We start from the raw sequence: 24,545 nt of genomic DNA, 5'->3' as shown, positions 1-24,545 counted from the left end.
TACATCGACATTAATTAAGATATGTTAACAACACCTCTTCCGGCCTTCAAAACGATCTTAAGAAACTTTCCGACACTTTAAAACGTAATTCTTTTCCTTCGCATATTATTGAAAGAACTTTCAAGCGGTATCTTGACGGGTCCTCCTCTCAAAATAGCCGGAACATTGATGACAATAACACACGTTACTTTAAATTCCCTTTTGTCGGCTATTATTCTAAAATAGCAAACCTCAAACTCCTACAACTCGCTCAGCGCTTTTGTAAATCGGACCTAAATATCAACTAGTTTTCACTTCTTTTAAAATTAAAAACATGTTTTGTGTTAAAGATCGTACTCCTGATGCTCTAAAATCCATGGTAGGTCGCCACTTCTCTACTAGGATAAAGGGGCACACAGAAAGCGAGAAAAACTCGCATATTTTTAAGCATTTCAACACATCTTACGTATGATGCACGATCCTCGCAGTAGAGAGCGCTATTTATGCAATAGCGAAAATCAGACCTGAAAAAAATCAGGCCTGTACGGGATTCGAACCACTGACCTCTGCGATACTAGTGCAGTGCTCTACAAGCCAACTGGAAGCAGGCCATTCAGTTGATTCGTAATAAACCCGTGATGATAAATCAGATACAATGAATATATGAAAGTTCATATATTTTGAACTGCGGTTATAGATCCTCGCAGTAGAGAGCGCTATTTATGCAATAGCGATAAATGCTATTTATGCAACATCTCCTTCTTGTAAGAACTTGACAAATACTCCCTTTCTTGCTTTAGTATTCTGGATTCTGCTAACAACTCAATTGATTTAAAACTCAAAGAAGCTTTCATATAAATAAGATCAAACCTGAACTTAACAATTACTGCATTATAACACTTTTCTAGCGTTTTAGTACACACCTTTGATGTTTGGTGTCACGTAATTAGTACCCGCTTTTGTATTACATCATACTGTAAATATTTTATTTATCTACTTGTCTGTTATATAATTACTCACGTTCTGTTACTCATTGATTGAAGATGGCATATGCATGCCGAAACATGTCTCTCAAAAAAGTTGTCTATTTCTTACAATATATTAAATTAATGCATTGTTAATAAAGTGCATGTTAATTTCCTATAAGAAGGTATGCATATTGAGTGTACAGGGTTAAGAGTTTACTCAAGTAAAGGAGATGCACTTGGACATATTGTGGACAGATAACCATAGAAAAAGAAGCAAGTGAAAACTTGAAATACAACTGATACCATGAAATAGCTCTCACACATTTCATACTAAACTCTTTCACTCCCAGATGTTAGCAATAAGTAAATTCTTCCTTCAATATCTTTACATTATCAAACACTGAAGTGGTGAGAAGAAGGAAATACATCATTTGTCAGATATTGCTTAGTTATAAACCAAATACACTGAGTAAAAAGTGTTAAGAATGTTTAGCAGGCATTAAGAAAAAATAATAATAGCCCTTGGGGTGGAAAGGGGCTATCATGGTGATAAAACCATAGTCAACATATGGTTGTATTGGGGTATCTACGGGAAGATGTCATTTTGTAATATGATTGCAGCAGGCACTTAGTATACAGTTACAGTTAGGCATTATGTACTGACACTAGAATATATTTCTTATCTGTTGTGGACTTGTGATAATCAGGCCGTATCACTGTCTCCTACTTTGGAGCTGAATTGAGCTAAAGAATAATTCAGTTTGTGTGACTTCTTTGAATTGTACTTGTGTTCAACTTCAGCCATCCACAGTGTTTGGTTGAATGAAAAGTTATTTTAATGTTGTTACCATTTGTTAAAAGTGGGAACTGTCCTGATTTCTTAACTGATGTATTTGGTAACAATTTATCATTTCATTGTGATGTTACCAAAATAATGGGAAAGTCGTTATTTAACAGACAAAAATTTTCTATAAGTTAATTTTGTATGAAAGTGTTTTTAATGAGTTTATACCTGAATCGAGGAAATGCAATAAAGACTCCAAGTCACTCATTAAAAATTAAATCTGTATGCTATCTTTTTCAAAGAAGTTGATCATTTTCTGAGCAGTGTGTTGGTCCAAACTACAGTCTAGTAACTCTTCCTTGGTAGCCTATGACACCCTGGCCTCATTAAAAGTTAAATCTGTATGCTATCTTTTTCAAAGAAGTTGATCATTTTCTGAGCAGCATGTCGGTCCAAACTACAGTCTAGTAACTCTTCCTTGGTTGCCTGTGACACCCTGGCGTCATTAAAAATTAAATCTGTATGCTATCTTTTTCAAAGAAGTTGATAATTTTCTGAGCAGTGTGTTGGTCCAAACTACAGTCTAGTAACTCTTCCTTGGTAGCCTGTGACACCTTGGCTACATTCTTGCAACCATCCTGTAGCACCAAGCATTCTTAAGATGTGTAATTAAGGAAACTTTACACAAAACAAGACTTAAAATAACCCACTCTGTTTATCACAAATGCTTACTCAAAAACGCACCACCATACATGATCGAGCCACGCGGCATAGCAACAAACTTCAGATCCCTTTTTATAAGTCCACAAACGGTCAACGAACCTTTGCCTATAGAGCAGTTTCACTATTAAATTCCCTGAGTGGTGACCTAGTGAATTTGCCTTCAGTAAGGTCACTGAAACATTCTTTGAAGGACTCCCTAAGAGGGGCACATTAATAGTCTTCGTATGATACCCATTGGACATATATATATATATATATATAATATTATATATATATCTATATATTTTTCATTGTTATTACCCTATTTTAAGTTGTTCATTTGTGATTGTAAAATTGTCTACCCATTGTAAATAGTTGCTGAAAAGCCTGTACAGGAGTAATTATTAAAGTTCATTCATTCATTTATTCAAGTTCTCCTTGCATAAAAAAGTATAGAGGGAGACATAATGTATGGAAGAAGTTCTTGCCTCAGATGCTGGTAAGGAGAGAAGCCTTTTATCAAAGGATACCATGGCCGCTTAGTCCTATAGTAGCAAGGGCACTTAGAACAATGTTGTCACTAATTGTTGACTCTTGTAGCCTTTTCATTCTTTCTTGAATCACTCTTGCCATGGGCTTACTAGTAACCTGGATACAAATACTTGAAACAAGTTAGAATTCTGAAAAAACAGTAGGTCTACTCAGGTTGAGACAGGACTTCTCAGTTGGGTAGGCAGCAAATGGGCTACCTAACAGCTCTCTACCAAATAACCATCGACTGACTCATCCATCAATAGTGAATATAAACTAGTGATGGTTGCTGATTATGACCCAAGGTTCGTACACTTTTTCAGGCCAAAGCTTCAAGGACTTTTCAAGGACTTTCCAGGAACCTACTAAGAAATTTCAAGGACTTTTTGTAATGACAATTTTACCTCAAAACCAAGAAAAATGTTTCTGTTAACATCTATGTTTTGGGTTTACCGATGGTGCAAAACAAAAGCAGATATTTTTCGATGTTGTTCAATAAAAAAACCAAGGACTTTCAAGAACCCAAAACGAAATTCAAGTACTTTCAAGGCCTTGAAATCGGCCTCCTGAAATTCAAGGGTTTTCAAGGGTTTTCAAGATGCGTACGAACCCTAATGACCATATGTGATCAAGAGCACTAAAGAGAGAATGAAGCTACATGTAGTACATGTATACCTAAATGACAGGTAGTCACAATTTGCTTCATCTATTTAAAAAAAGAAATTTTTGATTATGAAGCTTATCTTTACACACCTTAGCAATGGCTATCATGCAGTCAAAGCATTCTTTAGCACTGTGGGCAGGAATAAACCTTGAACTTGTTCCTATGAACCTAGTAATTAAAAGTGACAGCGAATTGTATAAAGTCTTGACATGATAAGGAATTATCTAAACTTTTGATGTGCAGGAAAATATTTCTTGATGTTAGGCTTTGTATACCCAAAACTCACCAAATAAATGTAGGATTTGCACCTTTTTATGGTAGGTTTTTAGTACCATAAATTTGGCTGTTTAAAATCAGAAATTGGATATTTAATTTTGATGGAAAATGCTAAAACAGTGGATAGCACTGAAGGTGTACTCTGATTGGCTTCTCCATCTCTAACTATCCTTTACTATTTACCTTTGGGCAACATACCATTCACAACGTATGTAGGATTTGCACCCGAAAATATTGTAATTGTTGTAAGTATAAAAGAATGAAATTTGTCTTTTTGTGCTATACTGTTTTAGTATATACTAAAACAACCGTTCACCTCAATGTTGGTGTTTAGCAGTGGATGGTTCCCTATCTAGCCACTTCATGGCTTTAATTGTTGATATTCACCATAAGCCATCTCCCCTCTGGTGAATAGTTGTTAAATATATATAATTTTCTTCGCTGGTCTAACCTTCAGTGAAGCAAACTTGGGAGTGCGAACACGAAAATAACGTCACAGTTCACATTTTTCTTTTCCTTAGGTATTTGGTTTTATGAGAATATCTTTTGAAGTGCTCTTCCGAGTATGCTTGTAGGTGTCGTTTGTTACAACTTTTGGCTTAAAATTGTTTTATTCAACGCAGGCTAAGAATGTTTTGACCCTAACGAATGATTTGAATTGTGTCTACTTCGTAAACTTCCACCTGCTTTGCAAGGTTGTCCAAGCTTTTATTTGTTCAGGCCCTTTGAAAGCAGCTACAAGAATAACATAAGCTCTGCGATGTAACTGATTTAGTCTGTGTATCCTGAGGAAAAAAATATAGTAACGTTATTAGGGGGTGACTCATTGAAATTGTAATCGGATTCAGTAAGCTAGCGTTGAGGTGTTGCAGATTTGTAGTTCAATTAATAAAGGTAACATAAACTTTCAAAACGTTTGTTTATACCTTTCTACGGTATCTTCATTAAGTGAATGCTTTCCCTGGTCCTCCTTCAGTATCTGATTCACAGGCATTATCATGAAGGCGACAGAAGAGAGTGGAAAAATTATCACTCCTTGGCCCGTTGTGTCTGTAACTAAGATGAGAGTTTCGATGTATAACTTACAGTGGGTGTCTATTTGGAATATAAAATCAACAAGCTATGTTCACTCTGATTTATGATTACCCCGAACTTTATGAAACTGCATCAGAAGTCGGTGAATGTCGCTGTTTTCGAGTGATTTGTTCAGTATCACTGGCCAACAAGGTAGAACGTTGTCCGCCATATTGCTTGCAAGTAGCCGACGTTCAGCATGAGATTCCATCCACCAAAACCACCTCGGTCGAGAGGGACTGAGATGGAATGATGGACTCCTCATGACGTATTATACTTATTTATAGTTATGAAGGTAGGAAAACATGCCGATTCATCCCGATGACTTCAGTGGAATACTTGTTTGGAAAATTGCGTCAAAACTTTACACCGAGAAATGGTAAGTACTACTTTATTGTAGTAAATGGCTTGAACCCGGGGGTAACATGTGAAGGTGTAGTCACCGGACACTCACCCGGACTATCAGACTACACCTTCACATACTAATTTATTGTTTGATGGTAGTATTATAAAACGTTTCGCGCAATTTTAGGCAGATACTTCCGATATTTAAAAGGTGCCAAGGTATTTGGTAGTTTTGGTGGATGTCAGGCGTGGACATCCACCAAAACAGTGATCAAAACCAACAACAGTACTTTTTGAATTTTATCTATGGCCATGCAATGTTAGACCTTCAAGGAAGAATAAGAATTATATTCCACAAAACATTAGCAGTTTACGTTCTGGCTAATTATTTATTAGAATGCACAATTGCTGACCAAACGTTCGTAATGAAATCATAAGACACGAAATTAGATTAAAGTGGTTTTTGTGGATGTTTCTCTCTCCATCCACCAAAACCACCCTGACAATTTCTGTTACTTCCATTAGAGAGGAATGGTTTGACCTGCTACTGGAGTAAATAACCACAATTTATTTCTTTGTACATAGATATTTTTTGCAAAGTTCTTAAGTCAGCAGCTTTTATTATTGAAACCATAATCATCACATGGTGTACAATGTAGAATATAAAAGGTTTTGTTGTGGCAATCATGTACTCTTGAAATATGATAAGAGAGAGTTTTTAACTGATTTAACAGATGTTTGCAACAAAGTTCCATATCCAGAAGTTTCTTCCTCTACTTCCTCTAAAATCATTACCTTTAAATACTACAATTCAGCACATCAGTAATTGATATCAAGGGTCTGAATATCTTACAAATCTTTCGCATTGATTTCAAGTAACCTATTTCACATGGATGATTAAGTATACACTCAAGATGTAGAATAGCTTACATTTTACAAATTATTTCCCCTTTTAATTTATGGATAGACAGTGAAAGGCCTTTGCCACTTTGGTAAATCAAATCATAATGTACCATGTATTTTGTGATAAATTATTTACCACAATATAGGACAGTTGTTGCTGAATGTTTTTTGTTTGATTGTTTGTTTTTGTTTTTTTGCATACAACATCCAAAACAATGGAGGGGATAAATTTAAATGGCAAATTTTATAAGTGGTTAAAATTAAAGAACATTGGAAGATCAAATTAACTTTATTACCCAAATTAACTTTGATTTCTTGCTTATGCCAGGCTCCTAATATTCAAAAGCATTAATTATTACTTTTGTGTTCTTTTGTGTAACATAACTTGAAAAATAAACACAGAGAAAGGCAAACACAAAGGATTAAACTTGAAGCTAAAGCAAAGTTTAATTTGAGCCATAGCTGATTGAAATACTGAGCACTTAACCCATTTGGTAAAGTTCATGTATATGTCAGCCAGCTTGTCACAAGTCTTCCCCCTCTCCTCCAAAAGTCTCTATAAACAAATTTTACAATGTGGTCCTGCCATGATGTATATTACAGCTCCTCAATTTCCTTCTCTCAAAACAAAGTAACTCTGAATTTAATAGTGTAATGGACTTGGTAAAACTCTAACAATAACTGGCTGCTACTCGTAACATTAATCTCTTGATATTTAAACCAAACTGTTTTGAAGTTTTAATATTCTGTGATCTTTACATTTTTGGCATTGCCATTTCCTCTTTGAGTTGATTGCCCACTCTTGTTCTTCCCCCTCTTGAGTGAGACGTACTTCCTCATCCAACTCATCTATAACAACAACAACAAAAGAAAGCGGTGTGGTAAAATCAAGGGATGTCTCGTCAAGGCGGGGCAAAGATCACAGATATACCATAAACAATACGCTATAAATAAGAACCCTAATGCTTCAATTTGCAGTGATCACCTTCTTCTTTTTCATTTTCAGACCAGACTGGAACCTCCATAGGCGTGTTTACTTGTTCTGAGTAGGGACAAAAGAAAAAGGAATCAGCGTTGTAAACTTTTCTCCACTTATCTGTCTTTATGTGGACATTTGCCGGGTCAATTCTTGACATACGGTTTTTAACCGTAGCTCGATACATGTGCGTGCGCAGGTCAGATGTCCTAGGGAAGTATCGTCGGTTTGTGTCTTGTGCTGATCATCTCGAAACAAGACCTCTTTCACAAAGATTTTCAAATGCCGTCTCAAGGGGTTGAGATATTCCAGCGACCTATAGAAATAAAAAACTCGAACTGTGAAAATGCTCACTATTTCAAGTGGGAACGCCCTAGTAATACACACCTATACGTTATTTACTCCTTTGCCATTTTTTTGTAATGTGTGAATGTTTGAAATTGTACTTTAACAACAACAAAGAAAACGAAATCATGGCAAAAAATGTACACGCACTTTTAAGTCACACTTTGACCGGCCTGCCCGCCGCGTACTTTTTTTCATTGACCTTTGCATTAATTCGTGTTGAACACTAAGTTACCTCGCCAACAAAGTGATTCTGATGGTCTGTAATGAGAGTTAGTTCAATGTAAATCCTTCTTTCGTACTTAGCGATCCCTTGTAAAGCTTTTCGCAAATTTCTAGACGCAGTCTCCCATCTCTTTTTGCTGTCTTCTTGAATCTGAAAGACGAAAAATCATACATTTGTAGGAAAAAAATGGATGCCTTATAACAGTAAACTGAATGCCTCTGATGCAGTGCACAAATAAGCTTTTTCCCGCTGCTTCAACTCAACTTTTCTGTCAAGTTTTAAAATTGATTCACGGCGGTTATATGGATGAAGAGACAACTTGGTGCTGGCAGTGTGTTAGCTTTGTTTGACCACACATACGTCCCAGACACAGAGAAAAACCATCAGGAAGCTCGAAGTGTCTTGAATAATCAAAAACGAGACCACCTTTCGTTCCAGTCATTAAGCCGGTGACTATGTAGCATGAATTTCGGACAGTGATAACGCTTATCGGATTTATTAAACCGAATTCGTTCTGTCAATACATGAGTGGAACTACCTTAAGCTCTGCAAAAAATAAAATTTCTCGCATTTTTGTCTGTACTTTGAAGTCAAACTTCCGCGTGTCTTGAACGAGAAATGTTCCTTTCTTGAACATGAAATCTTTTGTGACCACCCTTCTGTAAAAGATTAGTATATCAGCGTAAGATGAGTGATATTGCATTTCTCAAGTTATGTATTTTTTGGAATGTGAAGAAACAGAAGTGTCATTGCGCGATGCATTGAAAGATAAGGAGCCGACATAAGACAGCTTGATAGAAATAAAAAACCGTAGAATTGCGTTTATTTTCTCTTTTGTCAGCAGCAAACGTCAGTGAAAGGTTTTTATAATTGGTAAGTTCTAAACCATCTTCAATTTAGCCGAGATTGAAGTGTTATCGCGTTTGTCATAAAAGTATTCTGAGATCAATGTCATATGACCCAGTGATCGATGTGTAACACCAATGTCGCGGATGAGAAAAATATGTGTATGTACAGTGCAATATTTCATTTACTTTTTCTGCGTCTTTTCGTTTCCTTTCCTCTCCAGCTTTTCTATCTTTGCCGTGCTGACAATCGAACACTTTCCTTCCCAAATTATGAAAGGCACACCATTAAAAGGAATTTTTTGCACCTTTAATGTCTCGTGGATCTTCCTAGAGTATTTTGTGACTGCTGTTCGAGTGATCTTTTGTTAAATTGCGATGGAAGATAGGATCAGTAGAGCGAGGACGAGAGTGATACAAGCTAGCACGATGTAACGCTTTCAAATATATATGGGCATACCAGTGTTTCCGAAACCTTTGTCAGCCTTAAGGCAAGAAAACTTCGTCGTCGATCCTGTTTCGAATTCCGCAACGAGTTTATACGCCTCATCATCAGAATTTAAGTATCCAAAATTATCCGCATCTCTACAATCAGGCAAATTGTTCACGCTTTAAAATTCCCGCCATATTGTTTCTGTTTGTTCTTCGGGTGTTCGGCTATGTCTCCGCGTGGATTTCCGAGAATCTTCGGTTATGATTTGCAAGTTGTTAAGTATTCCACCTCAGTCCCTCTCGACCGAGGTGGTTTTGGTGGATGGAATCTAATGCTGACCGTAGCCAACTAGGTCTTCGTGCCCTAGAAATTCCGATCGAGGCCGACGAATTTCCGAAGTTTTAGAGATACTTCGGGTCCGGTAGAGAATCTCTACCCCCAGTTGGCATCTTGTTTCATTCACTTTATTCTCTGAAAGTCCATATGTTAAGCCAACGAGTGATCCCTCCTGTACCTGTGAACGGGTGAAGCACTGATCACGGGTCAAGGATCGCGATTCGGAATTATCCAACAGGAGCTTGTGACCTGTGACTTCGTTTCAAGCAGTGAGCCTGTTATCGCTTTAGGTTCTCATTCTTTAATGATGTGAGCCTTTGATCTGATTGGCCGTACGTTGGCCTACGTTTAGCCGTACCCCCCTCCCAGAAGACACCTTTCTCCTCAGGGGGCGGGGGAGGATACCACTAGACGTGGGCTAGGTTGTCATTGGAACGACTTGGGTTTAGTTTTTCGACATGTAATTACGAACCGCTCTGAAGGCGATTCTCTGCATCCCACAAAGTGACTTAAAAATTGTGATTTTGTCCATCGCCCTTGACAAAACAAACTTTTAAACATTACTCCAGGTAGAGAAACAACATTGAAATCATTCTATCGAAACATCGCCATTTTAATTCTTCACACGACCATAAATATTAAATTTTAAAACTTATTCCTGTACTGTAGAGATTGAGTACGGTATTAACTTAATATCAGTTTCTTCTCGCAGTAGGTATTAAAATAGCAATGGTATGAAGAAAGAACGTAGAAGGTAACTTTGCTATTAGAGGTTAAGTAAAAAGTACTCGATTCTTTAGTAATTATTTTTATATATTGTACAAAATCAGTTGTAAAGACTTCATTTTCACATCTTTATCAGCGAGAGGGTGATCTTGCTACACTGATTAGAGAAAAAAACGTCTATTGGCAGAGACGGCCAGAAATGGATCAAGCGCTATGTTGTCATTCTCACAGCAAAAGATTGATATCACAGGACGTAAGCACTAAAGAAGATTGCTTCAATCATCCACTATAATCTTGATGAACATAGAATTGTTCACCGGGCTCAAATGTCACCACCATTTTCCACTAAAAGAAATTTTGACAGTCTTCGATTAAACTGGGTTGCAATAATCCGGCAGACATTTTAAAGCAATCTTATGTCAATGCTAAATAAAAAACGAGTGACAGAATTGTGACAAGGTTCATTTTATATTAAATTTTCAACGGAAGAAAAGATACAGTAATTTATGTACAACTTCTAGTAATACTTGCGTCGGAGTATAATCGGCCAGACCTCAACTCTTGAAAATAGTTTTCGTAGTCGTTGCTTTTCTAGATGTAGACGTTAGCTATGTGGTTTTAAAATTATGGTCTCGATGCAGGCGATTGTAGGCGTAAAATGGGATTTTTTTTTCCTGCTAGAAAAAGGCACAATTTTTTTCTGGGAAATTAGTGCGTATTTTAAGGGAGGTTTTACTTCACCTCAATAAATCAGAGACTTCCCGACACTTTCAAACTCTACTATAAGCTCCTATAAACCATCTGTTGGAAGTACATTTTCTCTTTCTCGTTAAAATAAATACTTAGGCCGAGAGCTCCTTTGTACACTAAACCTAATTCCGCTGTTTACGAGAGATATTTTACATTTTTACAAGCCCTGCACCAAAGCAGTCCTTTTCATCTGGATGTCAGTGATACACTGGAGAGCATTTTCTGTATTTTTTCATCATTTCTCAAGATATTACACTTTACTGTGCTTATCCTGTCAACCTGGAAAAGGAAACGGAAAAAAAAAAACCTCTAATATCAACCTACACTTGACACGAGATTGTATCCCACGAGTAAAAGGCCTAGGATATCCCATAATTCATATCATCTCCCTCTTTATAAGGAAGAAGAAAAATAGGCTCCTTTTCTAGCCGCTGACTGCGGGATGAGCCTTCGCTCCTCGTCTTTGGACCGGACTGGAGAAAACGACGGAAATCATGCCCACTGGGAAATACCAAATTTCAGGAAGACAAGTTTCTGACGCCTGCTGGAAAATTCCCCTAGAGATAGGGGGTTGGCGAACAAGAGTATTCACCCTTTTATTCAATCTGTGTGAAGAAAATTCTTCTAGTTTCATAAAAGAAAAAAAAATCGAAAGCCTACCATTTCTGTTATTTCAGTGTCTAGTTCCTCTAGCTGTGATTTTAAGGGCGCGATCTCATTTTGTGTTATGCTGTGAAAGGAAAGCATGAAAAAGATTGAAATATATTAAACCTGAGTGAAGATTAACTATAAAGCCAGTCTGTCATGAGAGTGGAAGAAAGCTATATTGACTTTCTTAAGAAAACTAGTGAGAATGTTGTGACACTAAGCAAAGGAAAGAAACCACACAAGTAAAGAGAGTTACATGTATGTTACCTTTCCTCTCTTCTTAACGCTACTTCATGTTCCTTATTTTCCCGTCTCCACAGATCCAGTTCCTTTTGCATACTATCCATATCTTCCTGTTATCAAAGATAAAGTAAACAAAGTATAAGAAAAAAAAAAAAAAAAAAAAAAAAAAAAAAAAAAAAAAAAAAGGTTTTTCCACAGCGGCTACTTTTGCGGCAGAAAAATAATGGCCGTCGTAAAGAGGCAGCCATCGCGCAGAGGTTACAATAACAGTGAACACATGGTTCTCCCAGCTGGTCAAAAACAAAACAGTGGCTGTTGTAAGGTAAAATAGGTTGGTGGAGGTTCGACTATATACTATTCCAAGCATTGAAACTACAGCAGAGTTATGTTCATTTAATATATATATTTTTTCTCTTAAGATTAACCCCCTCACTCCCAGAAGTGGACAAAAACGAAGTTCTCCCCCACAATGCCAATAGGTATTTAAGCAGAAAGGCGACGACAAGAAGGAATAATATCAACATCAACTAACCAATTCCCAAGAGCTAAAGTCCCGGCCGGACCAACACTCAAGGTCTTAAAATAATTGAGAAGAATATGCTACCTTTCTATAACATCAAGAAATGGTTAGATATTCTTAGTCTTCTCGGATGGGGACGAATAAATGGAGGTCCCGTCTCCTGCAGGGTTAGGGGCAGGAGACGTTAATTTCCCACGCACGGGATTACTGTGTGATGGATGTCCTCCCTTGTTGTCGTTGGAGCTTAAACCTCGTAAGGGACCTATGTCCTATTGTTTCTGCTCCAGTACTTTGTAAAAATCCTTAAATACCCCATACATAAGAAATGTAAGGCAAAGAAGAAGAGAACTGATAATTGGTAAGTGACAGGGTTAAACTTGGTTGCAGGGGTTACAATAAAAGCTGGTTGATTTCAGCGGTATACCGCGCCTTTAACATACCCCAAACCCCCAAGGGGGAAAGGGGGGCTAAGCCCGCCCCCCCTTCCCCATCCTTTTCGGGCACAGCCACCTATTCTACAATCAGCAGCTGCTTACACAAAAATTTGTTTAAACCACTGCTTAGTTGTAAAGCGATTTTACAAACATGTCCTCTTGTCCTGTTGTCAAGAATTGCAATCTATCAGTCTCGACTGAAGTACACAAAAATCGAAGAAGAGGTTTTATATAAAACCATGCTGTCCTCATCTCTTTCATGCCTGCTTGCTACTAGGCAAACCTTACCTGAATATAGTCCATAATTTTTCCTAATGGATTTGCACTTCTTGTCAATGTCTGAATACTAGTTCTGAGTTTTTCTATCTGTGAAATGAAAAATGCAATTTAATTCGAGCACAGACAGAAAAAAATATCGCAAAGGGAGTTACAGATCACTTTGTTACGTTTCTCTTACCTCCTTTTGCGCAAGTTCCCTTTCTTTTTTCCTTGCAGCGTCCGAAATAATAGGAGCTTGTCTTTCCTGCAGGACAGAAAGCTAAATCACTACGACTTTTGGGACAGTTACTGATTTTGAAGTGTTTTTCTTTTCTGTGCGACAATCAAAAATACACGAGGCAGAGAATGCAGTATTCTCCTTCTCAGGCGGTAACTGGTAAATTCACTGCTTGAAATATCACTTAGCACCTCCTAAACTCGCTTGGAATCGTTAAAAATTCAATAGGTAAAAGGATTGCTCCTCTGGCTTAAAAACGTTTTTTACCTGCCATGCTTAAAATAAGAGACAACACTGAGAGCGAGCGAATTGTAAGCTTAGATAACATCGTAAAAAGACCTCACCAAACTTGCAGATATATATATGACTCTTGCACGAAAACACGTTCCTAGAAAAAAAACCCTTACCTGTTTTGGTCTAGTTTCTTGGTTTCGACCTCCTTCGAGCTCTTTTTTTGTTTCAAGAATTTTTCTAACAAGGCCCCCTGAAAGGAAAGGATACTCTCTTGTCACTTTGAGAATTTGGTTTTTCAGCACCACGTTAAAAAAGGTGAAAGTCCAAACTACTAAGTAAACCCTTTCACTCCCCAGATCTCGTTAATAATTCTCCCAACTGTCTGCCATATTATTCTTATCCGGCAAGTTCGGAGAGTTTGGTAATGGATCAAATAACAACCCCTTCATTCATATATATTTTTTTTATTCTCATCACTTGTCTGCTTGATATTGCATTGATATTGTAAGGAGAAATTCTGTCTTGGTCTATTAATTGGGTGCTTTCGTTATTAGATCACCGATCCACGGATCCGAGAAAGCTTGGTTTCTTATCTTAATCGAGAGAATAGTTATAGCCCTCATTTGAACTTTCATTTTGTTCTCTTTTTAGGATCCTGAGGAATGATAATGAATGAAGAGGAGCACACTGGGGGAAGTCAGTTTTATCCACAAAAAAAACTACAACAACCATAGATAAATAAAATTAATGTAACACAAAAAATATTACCGTGTTCCCCGTCTTCTTCAGCTAATTCTCCTGTAGGAGCCTGAAAAAATAACACAATACCATAATTTAAAAGCCTGGTTACTGAAGAAAAAAAGCCACTTCCATTGTAAAACCACATCTCTGTTTCATTGATTTTCTGTAATAAAACCAAAAGGCCTCCCTTGCAATTTACTGTGCATTGCAAGATGGTGACGTGAGAATCATGTATATGAAGATACTATGATTTCAAGTGAATCAACGAATTAATACAAAGCCCTAGTTTGTACACACACGTTCAGCATAGCAGGACTTATATGTTCACTTGAGTTGGTCAGAAACCTATGTTTAGCTGTTTTATTACCCGAAGTGATTATAAATGAGACTTCCCCTAACAATATCTGTACATCATCCAGGACACTGTTGATAACTACATACAAACTTATTCACAAGTCAGTGGCATCTTGGTACCACATTAAATTGTCTTCACTCATTTACAAAGAAATGTCTGGTGGCTAGAAGAGTAAATTGTATGTCAAATCATGGGGATTATTAACAGGGCTAACCACTAACCACATCCACATCATTTTGGACTGCATGTGCATCTTCAACTACAAAGGTGTCATCCTCATCATCCTGCTCTTTGCCATCATCCACAATAACATTGGCAACTTGTTTCCCTGACCCAATCCTTCAACAAAAAAGAAAAAAAAAAAAAAAAAGAGAATTGCCACTGCTTAACTTCACAAGCTCACAAACAAAATAAGTGAATCACACTAAAACAGCAATGCGATTCGAGGCTGAATTATAGAAGAATGTTGTAACAGCAACAATATGCCTGGACATGGATGCTTCCTTCTTGTAAGCAGGTTTTTTTTTTTTTTACTTTCCGTCTTACAGTTCTGGTACTTTTTGAAAGAAACCCAGGACCCTTAAACACTTAAAAAAAGTCCTGCATGCAGATTTTGTTTTAGCCATTTAAAAAAAAAAAAACCTGCCCCGAAGACCTTTATTCCACTAGTTTGCACTTGGTTTACCACATAAGTGTCATTTTCTCTTGAGTTTTAACTTCTGTAGGTCTTCTTATCATCAAGGTTATGATAACAAAGAATCATGAAAAATGCTGCCAAAAACTGAGTCAGAAGCTTCCTTTGCGAATTGTTCTCTTGTTAAAGGATAAAGATAGTTGTAAAGAGAGCTTTTGTTCTGCGGCACAGCAGAGTCAACAAGCCGGTGCCTTTTTTTTTTTTAACTATGTGGCTTTTGAAATAATAAATCACTAGTATCAATAAAAGCAAACAGCTGTACCTGGCTATTTGCTCTTCAAGGTTCTCTTGCTGCTTTTTGACCTTAGGTGGGGCAGGCCTTGCACTGCTTGGTCTTACCATACTACGACTAATCATTAGAAAGAAATTTAATGTTATGTGTTACGAGGATCGAATTATTTTTACTGAATCTGTCACGCAATCCCAGACTTTTCTAGAATTATCTATAATCTGTAATATTCCAGAAACTTCTTTCATGTGACTCAGCAGTTTCCAAAAATAGTACGACTTGTAATACGCTATAAATAGTAATAGAACGTTCTAGATAACTAAAGTAAATGTATAAAAGCTAGCTTGTGAGAAGTACAAAAGGATTTGCCCGAGGGCTTACCCGAGGACTGAACTTTTGGAAGCTATGTTGTGACGAGGCTATGACCTTTTGATCTTGTGATATCCGGAGAGAAGAAAGAGATGAAGAAGACGATAGTCGAGAGAGGAAGAAGATAGAGAATACAGAGTTTACTATGGAGTCCTCCGGAAGAATTTGTGTACAAGGAAAGAACGCGATAAATCAAGAAAGCCAAGTGCTGTGGTCTTCAGTCGGCGGATGTTCGAATTGGAAGTTGATCAAGACAACGAACACTTACACGGCATGAAGGATTGTAAGCCTGCTTTATGAACTGCTTAACTTAATCTTTAACCTAAGTAAATTAGACAATGTAATACTAATTAAATAATAGTTAAAATGGGTAACTGCCTGTTGTTACATTTTTGTTGCGTGCCATATATCGTACTCGGGAGTCTATTTTCATATATGCTTTGTTAGCGGACATTTGTTGGTCATTCGTGCACATAACATATGTAATGTCGGTACTAATAGCACTGTAAAATATACTTGCTCAACAAGCTTAAAGGGGCTCTAGCCCTTCCCTAAACATTTGCGAGGGCATGACGATCTCATATCTACATGGAAGTGATCTTAATTACAGCATCAAATATGCTTGGTAAAATTTTCTTTCTTGTGACTTTTACTCAGAACAATCCATAAATGACCCAATTAGCCCAAGACATGAAACCATTCTCCTCTCTAGATAAATGCAGATCTGAAGTAAATCCCTTTTTCTTTCCTACCTTTTTAGAACTTGAGGAGGGAGGTCCTCATCATGTAAGACCCCATTCATTTGCTCAGTTGGTCTGGGTTGTCCATCTGTATTTGCACCTCAAAAAAACAAGAATATAACTGTTACAAACCAACAAGGTATGTTTAGTTGATCTTGGTGCTATTTGTATAAATTTACATGTAGAACTTCTCCATACAAAATCAAGACATGAAAGTTCCTGAGGCACTATTCTAGGATTTCTTCTGAGGAAGTTTGCTGATAAAAATGAATAAAGGCTGATAGTTTCGAAAGAAACTGTTTGGGGCTGCGTCGTTGGGGGTAACGAAATAATTTGGATATATCAACAAAGTTGAAATGGCAAATTGGCTACTGTAACGATTACAAAAGCTGACGTTTCGAGTGTTCGCTCCGATGAAGGGCTAACGCTCAAAACGTCAGCTTTTGTAATCGTTACCGTGGCCAATTTACCATTTCAACTTTGTTGATATCCAAATTATTTGCTGATAAAACACTGATTAAAAAAAATATGCATCACCTCAATTTTTGAAATTAGGTTTTTTAAAGAGGAAGGAATGTTAAACCCACATTGTCAAAATAATTCCCATCTCGTCAGCCATCACATAAGAATCAGTTGTACATATGAACCAGTAGAAGTTTCAGTGGTAGGTCAACAACAAAAACAGAAAAAGGTTTCTTCTCAAAAAGGGAATTCTAGACATCAACACTGTACAAAAAGAGTCACTCTGAAAGTGGTGCACCCAAAGAATGGAAAGCTTCTCATTCCAAGTGATTAAATATAACAATTTAACCCTTTGACCCCTGGCATATAAGTTCTTATTACAATATCAGCCCTGAATCACACATTAAGGTCACAATCGTAAAGGAAAATTAATGATGACCAATTGAAGAAACTCTTGATTCTTAAACAAATTCTATATGCTCACTGATAAAAATATTCAGAGTGTAGCCAGGCATGTTAACAATTTTTGGTAAAAAGAATTAAAAGTTGACACTGGCTAAAAATATACCATTACACATAAAAAAAATTCCTTTGAGATTTAGTTTTATAACACATCGTGTACATATACCAAGCAAGAAGCCATTAGACATTTGCATTTTTATCTTTGCTTAAGAAGGCAACAGTAAGAGCTGAAATGTCCAGAACAATAGATTTTTAGCCAGTGTCAACTTTTAAATTCTAATTTTTACCAAAATGAATAAAGCTTACTGATGTTATGGTGTAAAGGTGAATGCACATCTTTGCAACTACCTACCATCATTCTCATCATCTTGTACATCTAAATAGCAAAATAAGAAAATGAATGATTGGGCACAAAAACTGCAGTAGCAGTGACATAAACTGTTACTTCAGAACTAAGAGAAAAGACTAACAAAATATTCTACACAGTGGGACCACATTTTTATGCAACCACTCTTGATTTTTTTGAAGAGTAGACAAATTTACTCGCAGGGCTAGACACTAACTTTTCAACTTACTAGCCAAGTGGCTAGAGAAAACTTAGATGTTACAACAATTTCAGTTTGTTTACTAGCCAAACTGGCCAAAGGAAATTGAAAACCACTGGCCAAAACTGAATTTCTACTAGTTAAAACATTCCCGACCATCACACTTTAGTTTGCAATGTCCAAGTAAGACATGGGGTCAAAAAAAAAAAAAAAAGAAAAACCAAATGAATTCAAGTCTATTACAGCAAGGTATGATTCCAACTCAAAGGTACATTTTACACTTTTTAAATCACCCTTAATCTAGCCACACTGTGAAAACTTAGGACACTCTTAAAGAGTCTGAAGTGTTAATCAAAATAGTTTTCTTTCACACACAAGCATACCCTCTCCCTCCCCAGATGGTCTTCGTCTCTGACCTTTAGCAGAGGATGGTCTTGGAATGCGACTTGCCGGTACCTCTCCATTCTGCACGGGGAGAGAGAGACAAAAAAGTCAACAAATCCTCTTCCAAAAAGACTGCTCAAGATCACCTAATATTAAATCAAACATTAAATTCATTTCCATATCTACGTTAACACCCTCTGCTTGGTGATGACTGGCAAGAAAATTGTTTTCAAGGTTTAAAGAATACCTACATTTGTATGGTTGTAGATTGAGGAATGTTGGGTTAATTCTGCCAAATAAAATGTGACACTTATTTTTCTGCCAAAATTCCCTTCTCTACCCCTTTTTTCCAGGATTGCCCATAGTCAAAGTAAGTTTGCCATTAATGAGCAACTTTTACATTGGAAAAGCAAGAGTTGCTGGGGAAGATAAAATTTTGCCATGTAAAAGCAAGTTTTTCCCCATAAAAGAAGTTTTTTTACCATGGCAGTTGAAGACAATGAATATACTGGTAATTGGTGTATCTCTGGTCAAACAGATACCCACAGGTAACTACATGTATGACCTTGATGTAAGAACCAATTTTCCTTATGATAAACTTCAATTTCTGTCATTTTTCCCTTAAAAAAAGGTTTTTGCATGTCCATAAATGGTCAAGTTACCTCCAATTCACCATCAACTGCAGCTGATGTTGCTCCATCAACCACATCATCATCTTTGCTTTGCTGCTGCTGAAATGATAGTGGACTCCCCCTTATATTTCATTTTTACTTTAATGTTAATCCATAGATGGTATCATTTAAAACTTATTTGACCATCTTGACTCAAAACTTGGCCCACAACATTTTCCAGCATCCAAAACAGAAGCTTAAGTATCAAAAATAAAATACCTTAAATTGATTTTTTGAGATCTGAATGTCTGAAAAAAAATCTTCCACTCAGATGTCATTATACTCACGAGATATTTCTTTGGAAATAACCATTGAACATAAAAAACTTCTTGGATTTTAATTTTTTGGATATTGGTGATTGTCCATGATCCTACAAAATTTACTTGGATACCTTTGATTTAGTCCCCCAAAAGAACTGTAGATAAGAAGGAAGGGGTTGGGGGAGGACTTCTGTTTGATGTTGTTATTGTATCAGTCCTATTAGACAGTGACATTTTAGGATCAAATAGAGTGTACTATACTTGAAAATAAACACACATTTGAGATTATTACTAACAGTATTGTAACATTTCCTTCAGCATTTAAGTTCTGCTGCTTGAACACAAAGTCACAAAGATTTGTCTTATTCATACAAAACAAAACATCACCAATCTCCAAAATAAACTTCTGACAAAATATTCCCACTCAGTGGTGCCTTTAACCTCCTTTTCTGGGACATACAGTGGCCAAAAAGTAAGCAACACTGTTCTGATCTATCTCACTTAGAGGTGAACTCGAAAGCATCCTGAGCTTTGGAGAGTGTCCAAAGTGATTCACCAGCAATGTAACTGACAATATTAATTTTAATATTATTGTTTTTTGGTGAAAAAGAAAGCTTTTACAACACTAGCGAGTGAAAATTCCGACTACTGTACTTCGTGTCGCTAGTACAGACCATAATATAAACTGAGAGCACTATCCAATAAAAAGCGAGGAAAGGTCACGTGCAAAAACAAATCTAAAGGAGTAACGCAACGAGTAACGTCACAAGGGAAAACTGAAAGATACTTAAGTTGCATTATAAATGTGGAAGAGCACAAACACAGACACTGGATTGAGAGGTTCAGGATTAATGCTTTCACTCCCAAGATCTCATTAATTTAATAATTTTCCTTACTGTCTACCTCACAATTCTTCTTATGTTAGTTCTGACAGTTTGGAATTCAATTAATTAATAATTCCCTAATTAATGTTTTTCTTTATACTCATCACTTGTGTGTTTGATATCGTATTGAGATTATGAGGAGAAATTCTGTCTTGGTTACATCATGGCAGCTACAGGGTTAACCTTAATCTGTTTAATTTATTGTTTAGCACTTGTGCAATACTCCTCATCACTTCACTCTACAGCAACCAAGATCAATCCAGCCAAATAGACCACATACAGTGGTGTACATGTCACTCAAACACTGTCTTATCTTATTTCCCATACCTTTTCTTTTTGTCTTTCTCTTTCTCTCCCTCTATCAGATTGTTTTTCCTTCTCCTTTTCTCTTTCTTTTTCTCTCTTGGTTGATTCATCTCTTTTCTTTTTATCTGAACTGTCTGCTTTATTAGCTGAACTATCCCTCCTTCTGGAAGAATCGCCCTATCAAATGCAAAAGTAAAATGTGTGTTTAGCCTTAAGGGATTTGATGAGTGATATTTCTCCAAGGAATTTTCCAAGCTTTAAGTATGATCTGATCTCAAAATTATACTTTGATGAGCTTAACATATGTTACAAGTTAAAAATATGTATTACTAAATGAAAGGTTTCCATTCAGGGATATAAAACCTCAGGACTGGCACAGTATGTACAGCTTGATTTCTTGTTAATCTATTTCTTTGTTAAGTGAAAACTGTGGTGATAAATGTCAATTATGAGAATATTAGACCATAAAAACATATTTACTGGTACCATTGATGAAACATGATACATGTACATATTTACCATAGATAAGTGTTTCACTCTTGGAAATATCAACTCAAATCTAAATAATCAGCACCTAAATCAGTTATACTGACATAGATAAAGGTGTCTGTGGCCAAATTTGCTGCCATTGTAATCAAAACTTAACCAAATGCATTGTTACATCATATATCCTGTAACAGAATTGAATGAAAAGTACCTGTTTGTGTTTGTCTTTGTCATCTTCTCTCTCTCTGTCTCTACTTCTGTCCCGATCTTTGCTTTTCTCCTTGTCTTGCTCTTTTGATTTCTCTTTATCCTTGCTTCCATTTCCAGTTCTGGAATCTTTCCTTTTGTTATCACTAGTTGGAAACAAATTAAGGGCTTTATTCATTTTCTTGTCACTAATCAATTCCACAAAGGCTTAGTGATAAGCCTTCCATTGCACAAACTTTTGATCCAAAGGTAATGATCATGAAATTAATAGGAATGGCAAGGGAAAGTTAAGCAAGAGGGAAACACTCCTAAAATTGTTTTCTGTAATAACCATTTATACCATAATATCAGCTTGTGTATTCCCCATACTGTTTTTTATCTATTTCCTATGGTGGTAACAAGGAGAATTTAGTTAAAAATAATGAGCTAAGTGAATAATAGTGTCCCATAATGGCAAATACACAGTGCAATTAAGGTTGAGCAAACAGGCAAAATCATATTGTATGCACAGCTCATGTGTAAAGGGCATCCATTAAGGAGCCTCCTCTGAAAAAGTATTTTTTTTCTTCACGTAAGGGTGGTCAGCCTAATTGCCAAGATTGCAGATTTTGCAACAAAAATCTCAGTCACTCAGCTAAAAAAGGTTCCCTATTAAGTTGCTAATTAATGTATAAGCTGATAACTAAGTTTGCTGACTGAGCTAAAATTTCTTAATTAAAAGTTTGAAATTTAATGCCATTAATTAACCAAGCAGCTCACATCACACAGCCCCTGTACATCACAAATATTTAATACTAACCTAGGTTCTTTTCCTGGTTTTTCTCCTGCTAATACTTTTTTTACTGCATCAGAACTACTTTTCTATAAAATATACATAAGAAAAATTGTCAATTGTTTAAATTGAAATTAATTTTCATGCATCATCCACTTAGTTTTCTTCTGTGATCTAACTGGACATATAAACAGTAGAACTCTGCTAACTTGACCTCCCAAGGGAATAAAATATGGTTTGAGTTAGGGGGGTTCAAGTTAACTGAATATTAGTACCAAATAACTGAAAATTGAGGTCAATTAAAATTGGATCATGTTCGAGTTACTGGGGAGTTTGATTTAACTGATTTTGAGTTGGTGACATTCTAATGCAACTGTAGATAACCTTAATGTAACTCAGAAAACTGTGAGCATCACCAATATCTCATGAGATATGATTATATGGAGGGGAAATCTCAACATTACACAAAAGCTCTGATAAGTTTGTGATTTTGAAGTTTGCTTACAGTCTTAATCTCTCATGTGATTGATCAAAACACATTGAACTTTCCCAGACACATTTCCAACGTTGATAGTTTTCTGAGTTTGACAATAAGAAAAACCTGGCCTACCTTGCGTAAAATTGCAGTGCCCATTGCTTGCAAGAACTCATTTGTCTTTTCAGGTTCATGGCCTGCCACAATTTTTGATGGACGTACTGACAACTGGCCATTTATCATACCTATGACCATTCAATAAGACAACAGGGACAATCAGGTGAATTTGTATTGTTTATGGATTACAAATCACCAATTTAAAATTTTCTATTTGCATTATCAATGGGTAGTTGGCAAACCTTTACCAGCATTAGTACCATCCAAATATTTCTGACTATAAAATATTTTACTCTAATAACTAAATGCTCTTCTCTTTTCTCTCCAAGTACAACAAATAAATACAAAAGCACCACACAATTTCAGTCTCTCAAAATTAAGTGGAAATTAGTTAAGTAAAACTTAAATACTGCATGTGAAAATTAAATGACACCCTGTCGGGTAGTGATAACAGCAAATTTGGTTTTTACTAAATCCTATTGAACGGAACAGTTGCATCACAGGAGAAGGACATCAGATTTTGGAACGTGAAGTGTCAGGCAAGTTTAAAAAATGCAAAATATATTCAAAACATGCAAGGATAAATCAATTGCTGGAAATGTATTTAATGCTTAGTAGCCATTTGTCAACTTTAACCTTATCATTTACAACCTAGCCGTTCTTTATCGAGGTGCAACAAATTTGATCCAAAATCAGAAACTGACTGTTTAGTTCACACGTTTAAATTTAAATTTGAACTTTTTTCTACTAATGTCTTTTGTTACAATTAATTTTCATGAACCATTTATCGAGGTAGGAAGGTCAGGCTGTTATTGAACAAAACAAACGGCAGATCGGTGTGGCAGATGGCTCTATTTCTCTAAAAATTTGAATGAGATTTCGCGGAAAGTACCTGTAAAAATATTAAAAGCTCATCTTGTAACTGTTCTGTGCGAATGCGGTTCACAAGTCGGGATAACAAGAATATTTCTTTATGAATAGGATTGCAATAAACAGCAAAATTTGGCTTAAGAAAACTAACCGGAACCTAATAAAAATTTAAAACCACTGGGCTGAATCTTAAGTGTTTCGTGAAATTCATCAAATTTGGAAAAATAAATTACGTGGGACAATTTGTCATCACGCTCACTTGTGTGCTGAAGAACAGGCGCCCGATGTTGTATTTAAATGCTTGTCGTATTATAACGAAAGATTAAATGTCCTCGATGGAGAGATAACTTTCTATAAACTTTCTGAATTATATCTCAATGCTTAGAAATAAACAGTGTTTTCGCCGAACGAAAAAATCTACACGAAGTGTTACGGCTGTTTCTTAGCAACACATAACATGACCTCGGTGTCTTACCTACGACGTCTATTGCTTTTTGAAGAAAAAGAATTTTGGCTTCTTTTTCCTAAAAATTGAGAATCGTTAGTTAGTTTTAAGCTATTATTCCTCCAAAAAGGAGGCGGGAAGGACAGAAAATGATCAATATACCCACTTGCTTTCAAAGAAGAGCATACCAAATCGAAAGCCTTATCAAGCTGATAATACCTTGACATTCGCCGAGTCCATCTCATCAGCGGTGTACAAGCCTTTAAGAAAACCAGTGTTCTTCACCACCTAAATGTTTGTAGAAATCACGAAGGTATCAAGATGTAGTTCTCATGTAAATACTATCTTATTTTGTAACAATAATCAAGAGTACCTCAGTAATAATATCGTGAAGAAATCGAAATGGAGGCTTGCTTAGCAATTTTTCCGTTAGGGGAGGTTTCTTTATGACTTTCCCTAATGTATCTTGCGTTTTCTTTGCTATTGAAGTGTCCATGACAGGTCCTTCTTCTCTAAAACGCTAATAAAACTACAAAAAAATCTCTGGTAAGCGAGAAAATTGCTAAATTATTCTCCATGATCCACCGCCATCGTAACACCGCTTCAAAGGGATATGCAATTAACCAGAATGCA

The 24,545-nt window shown here is 36.4% G+C and overlaps 2 protein-coding genes across 7 annotated transcripts; both read right to left on the bottom strand.

Moving 5' to 3' along the window:
- Positions 1–1,926: 1,926 nt before the first annotated feature.
- Positions 1,927–10,416, bottom strand: LOC111337395 (protein SPO16 homolog). Its single transcript, XM_088740174.1, has 8 exons — positions 7,783–10,416; positions 7,212–7,518; positions 5,051–7,075; positions 4,831–4,960; positions 4,588–4,689; positions 3,718–3,796; positions 2,964–3,081; positions 1,927–2,386 (listed from the first exon to the last, which is right to left on the bottom strand). The coding sequence occupies exons 3-8, from the start codon at positions 5,241–5,243 to the stop codon at positions 2,244–2,246; spliced, it is 765 nt and encodes a 254-aa protein (XP_088596300.1). The 5' UTR covers positions 5,244–7,075; positions 7,212–7,518; positions 7,783–10,416; the 3' UTR covers positions 1,927–2,243.
- Positions 10,417–10,562: 146 nt separating this feature from the next.
- LOC111337420 (intraflagellar transport protein 54) lies at positions 10,563–24,535 on the bottom strand. 6 transcript variants are annotated; one of them, XM_022943704.2, is made up of 20 exons: positions 24,286–24,535; positions 24,132–24,200; positions 23,943–23,991; positions 22,616–22,725; positions 22,033–22,094; positions 21,238–21,379; positions 20,562–20,717; positions 19,082–19,150; positions 18,419–18,500; positions 17,843–17,866; positions 16,579–16,666; positions 15,491–15,577; positions 14,756–14,873; positions 14,207–14,246; positions 13,612–13,688; positions 13,166–13,231; positions 12,997–13,074; positions 11,779–11,864; positions 11,524–11,593; positions 10,563–11,142 (listed from the first exon to the last, which is right to left on the bottom strand). In XM_022943704.2, the coding sequence occupies exons 1-20, from the start codon at positions 24,406–24,408 to the stop codon at positions 11,050–11,052; spliced, it is 1,689 nt and encodes a 562-aa protein (XP_022799439.2). In that variant the 5' UTR covers positions 24,409–24,535; the 3' UTR covers positions 10,563–11,049. The 6 variants fall into 6 exon arrangements, with proteins under 6 accessions (XP_022799439.2, XP_022799441.2, XP_022799442.2 ...); XM_022943706.2 differs by having other exon boundaries at positions 16,579–16,654; XM_022943707.2 differs by having other exon boundaries at positions 18,452–18,500.
- Positions 24,536–24,545: the final 10 nt, after the last annotated feature.

Source organism: Stylophora pistillata, chromosome 12 (genome assembly GCF_964205215.1).
Source record: "Stylophora pistillata chromosome 12, jaStyPist1.2, whole genome shotgun sequence".
NCBI classification, from domain to species: Eukaryota; Metazoa; Cnidaria; class Anthozoa; order Scleractinia; family Pocilloporidae; genus Stylophora; species Stylophora pistillata.
This window is presented reverse-complemented; position numbering and strand designations above follow the sequence as displayed.

What these genes read in the sequence shown, in the direction of transcription:
- LOC111337395 (XM_088740174.1), bottom strand. Translation starts at nt 5,243, where the DNA reads ATGAGGAGTCCATCATTCCATCTCAGTCCCTCTCGACCGAGGTGGTTT. An exon ending in AATGAAGATACCGTAGAAAG is followed by an intron (nt 4,690 to 4,830) that starts GTATAAACAAAC and finishes TTTTTTCCTCAG; the next exon opens with GATACACAGACTAAATCAGT. An exon ending in TGGACAACCTTGCAAAGCAG is followed by an intron (nt 3,797 to 4,587) that starts GTGGAAGTTTAC and finishes TTTAATTACTAG; the next exon opens with GTTCATAGGAACAAGTTCAA.
- LOC111337420 (XM_022943704.2), bottom strand. Translation starts at nt 24,408, where the DNA reads ATGGACACTTCAATAGCAAAGAAAACGCAAGATACATTAGGGAAAGTC. An exon ending in ACAAAGACAAACACAAACAG is followed by an intron (nt 20,718 to 21,237) that starts GTACTTTTCATT and finishes TGCATTTGATAG; the next exon opens with GGCGATTCTTCCAGAAGGAG. An exon ending in CTTGAAGAGCAAATAGCCAG is followed by an intron (nt 14,874 to 15,490) that starts GTACAGCTGTTT and finishes TTTTTGTTGAAG; the next exon opens with GATTGGGTCAGGGAAACAAG.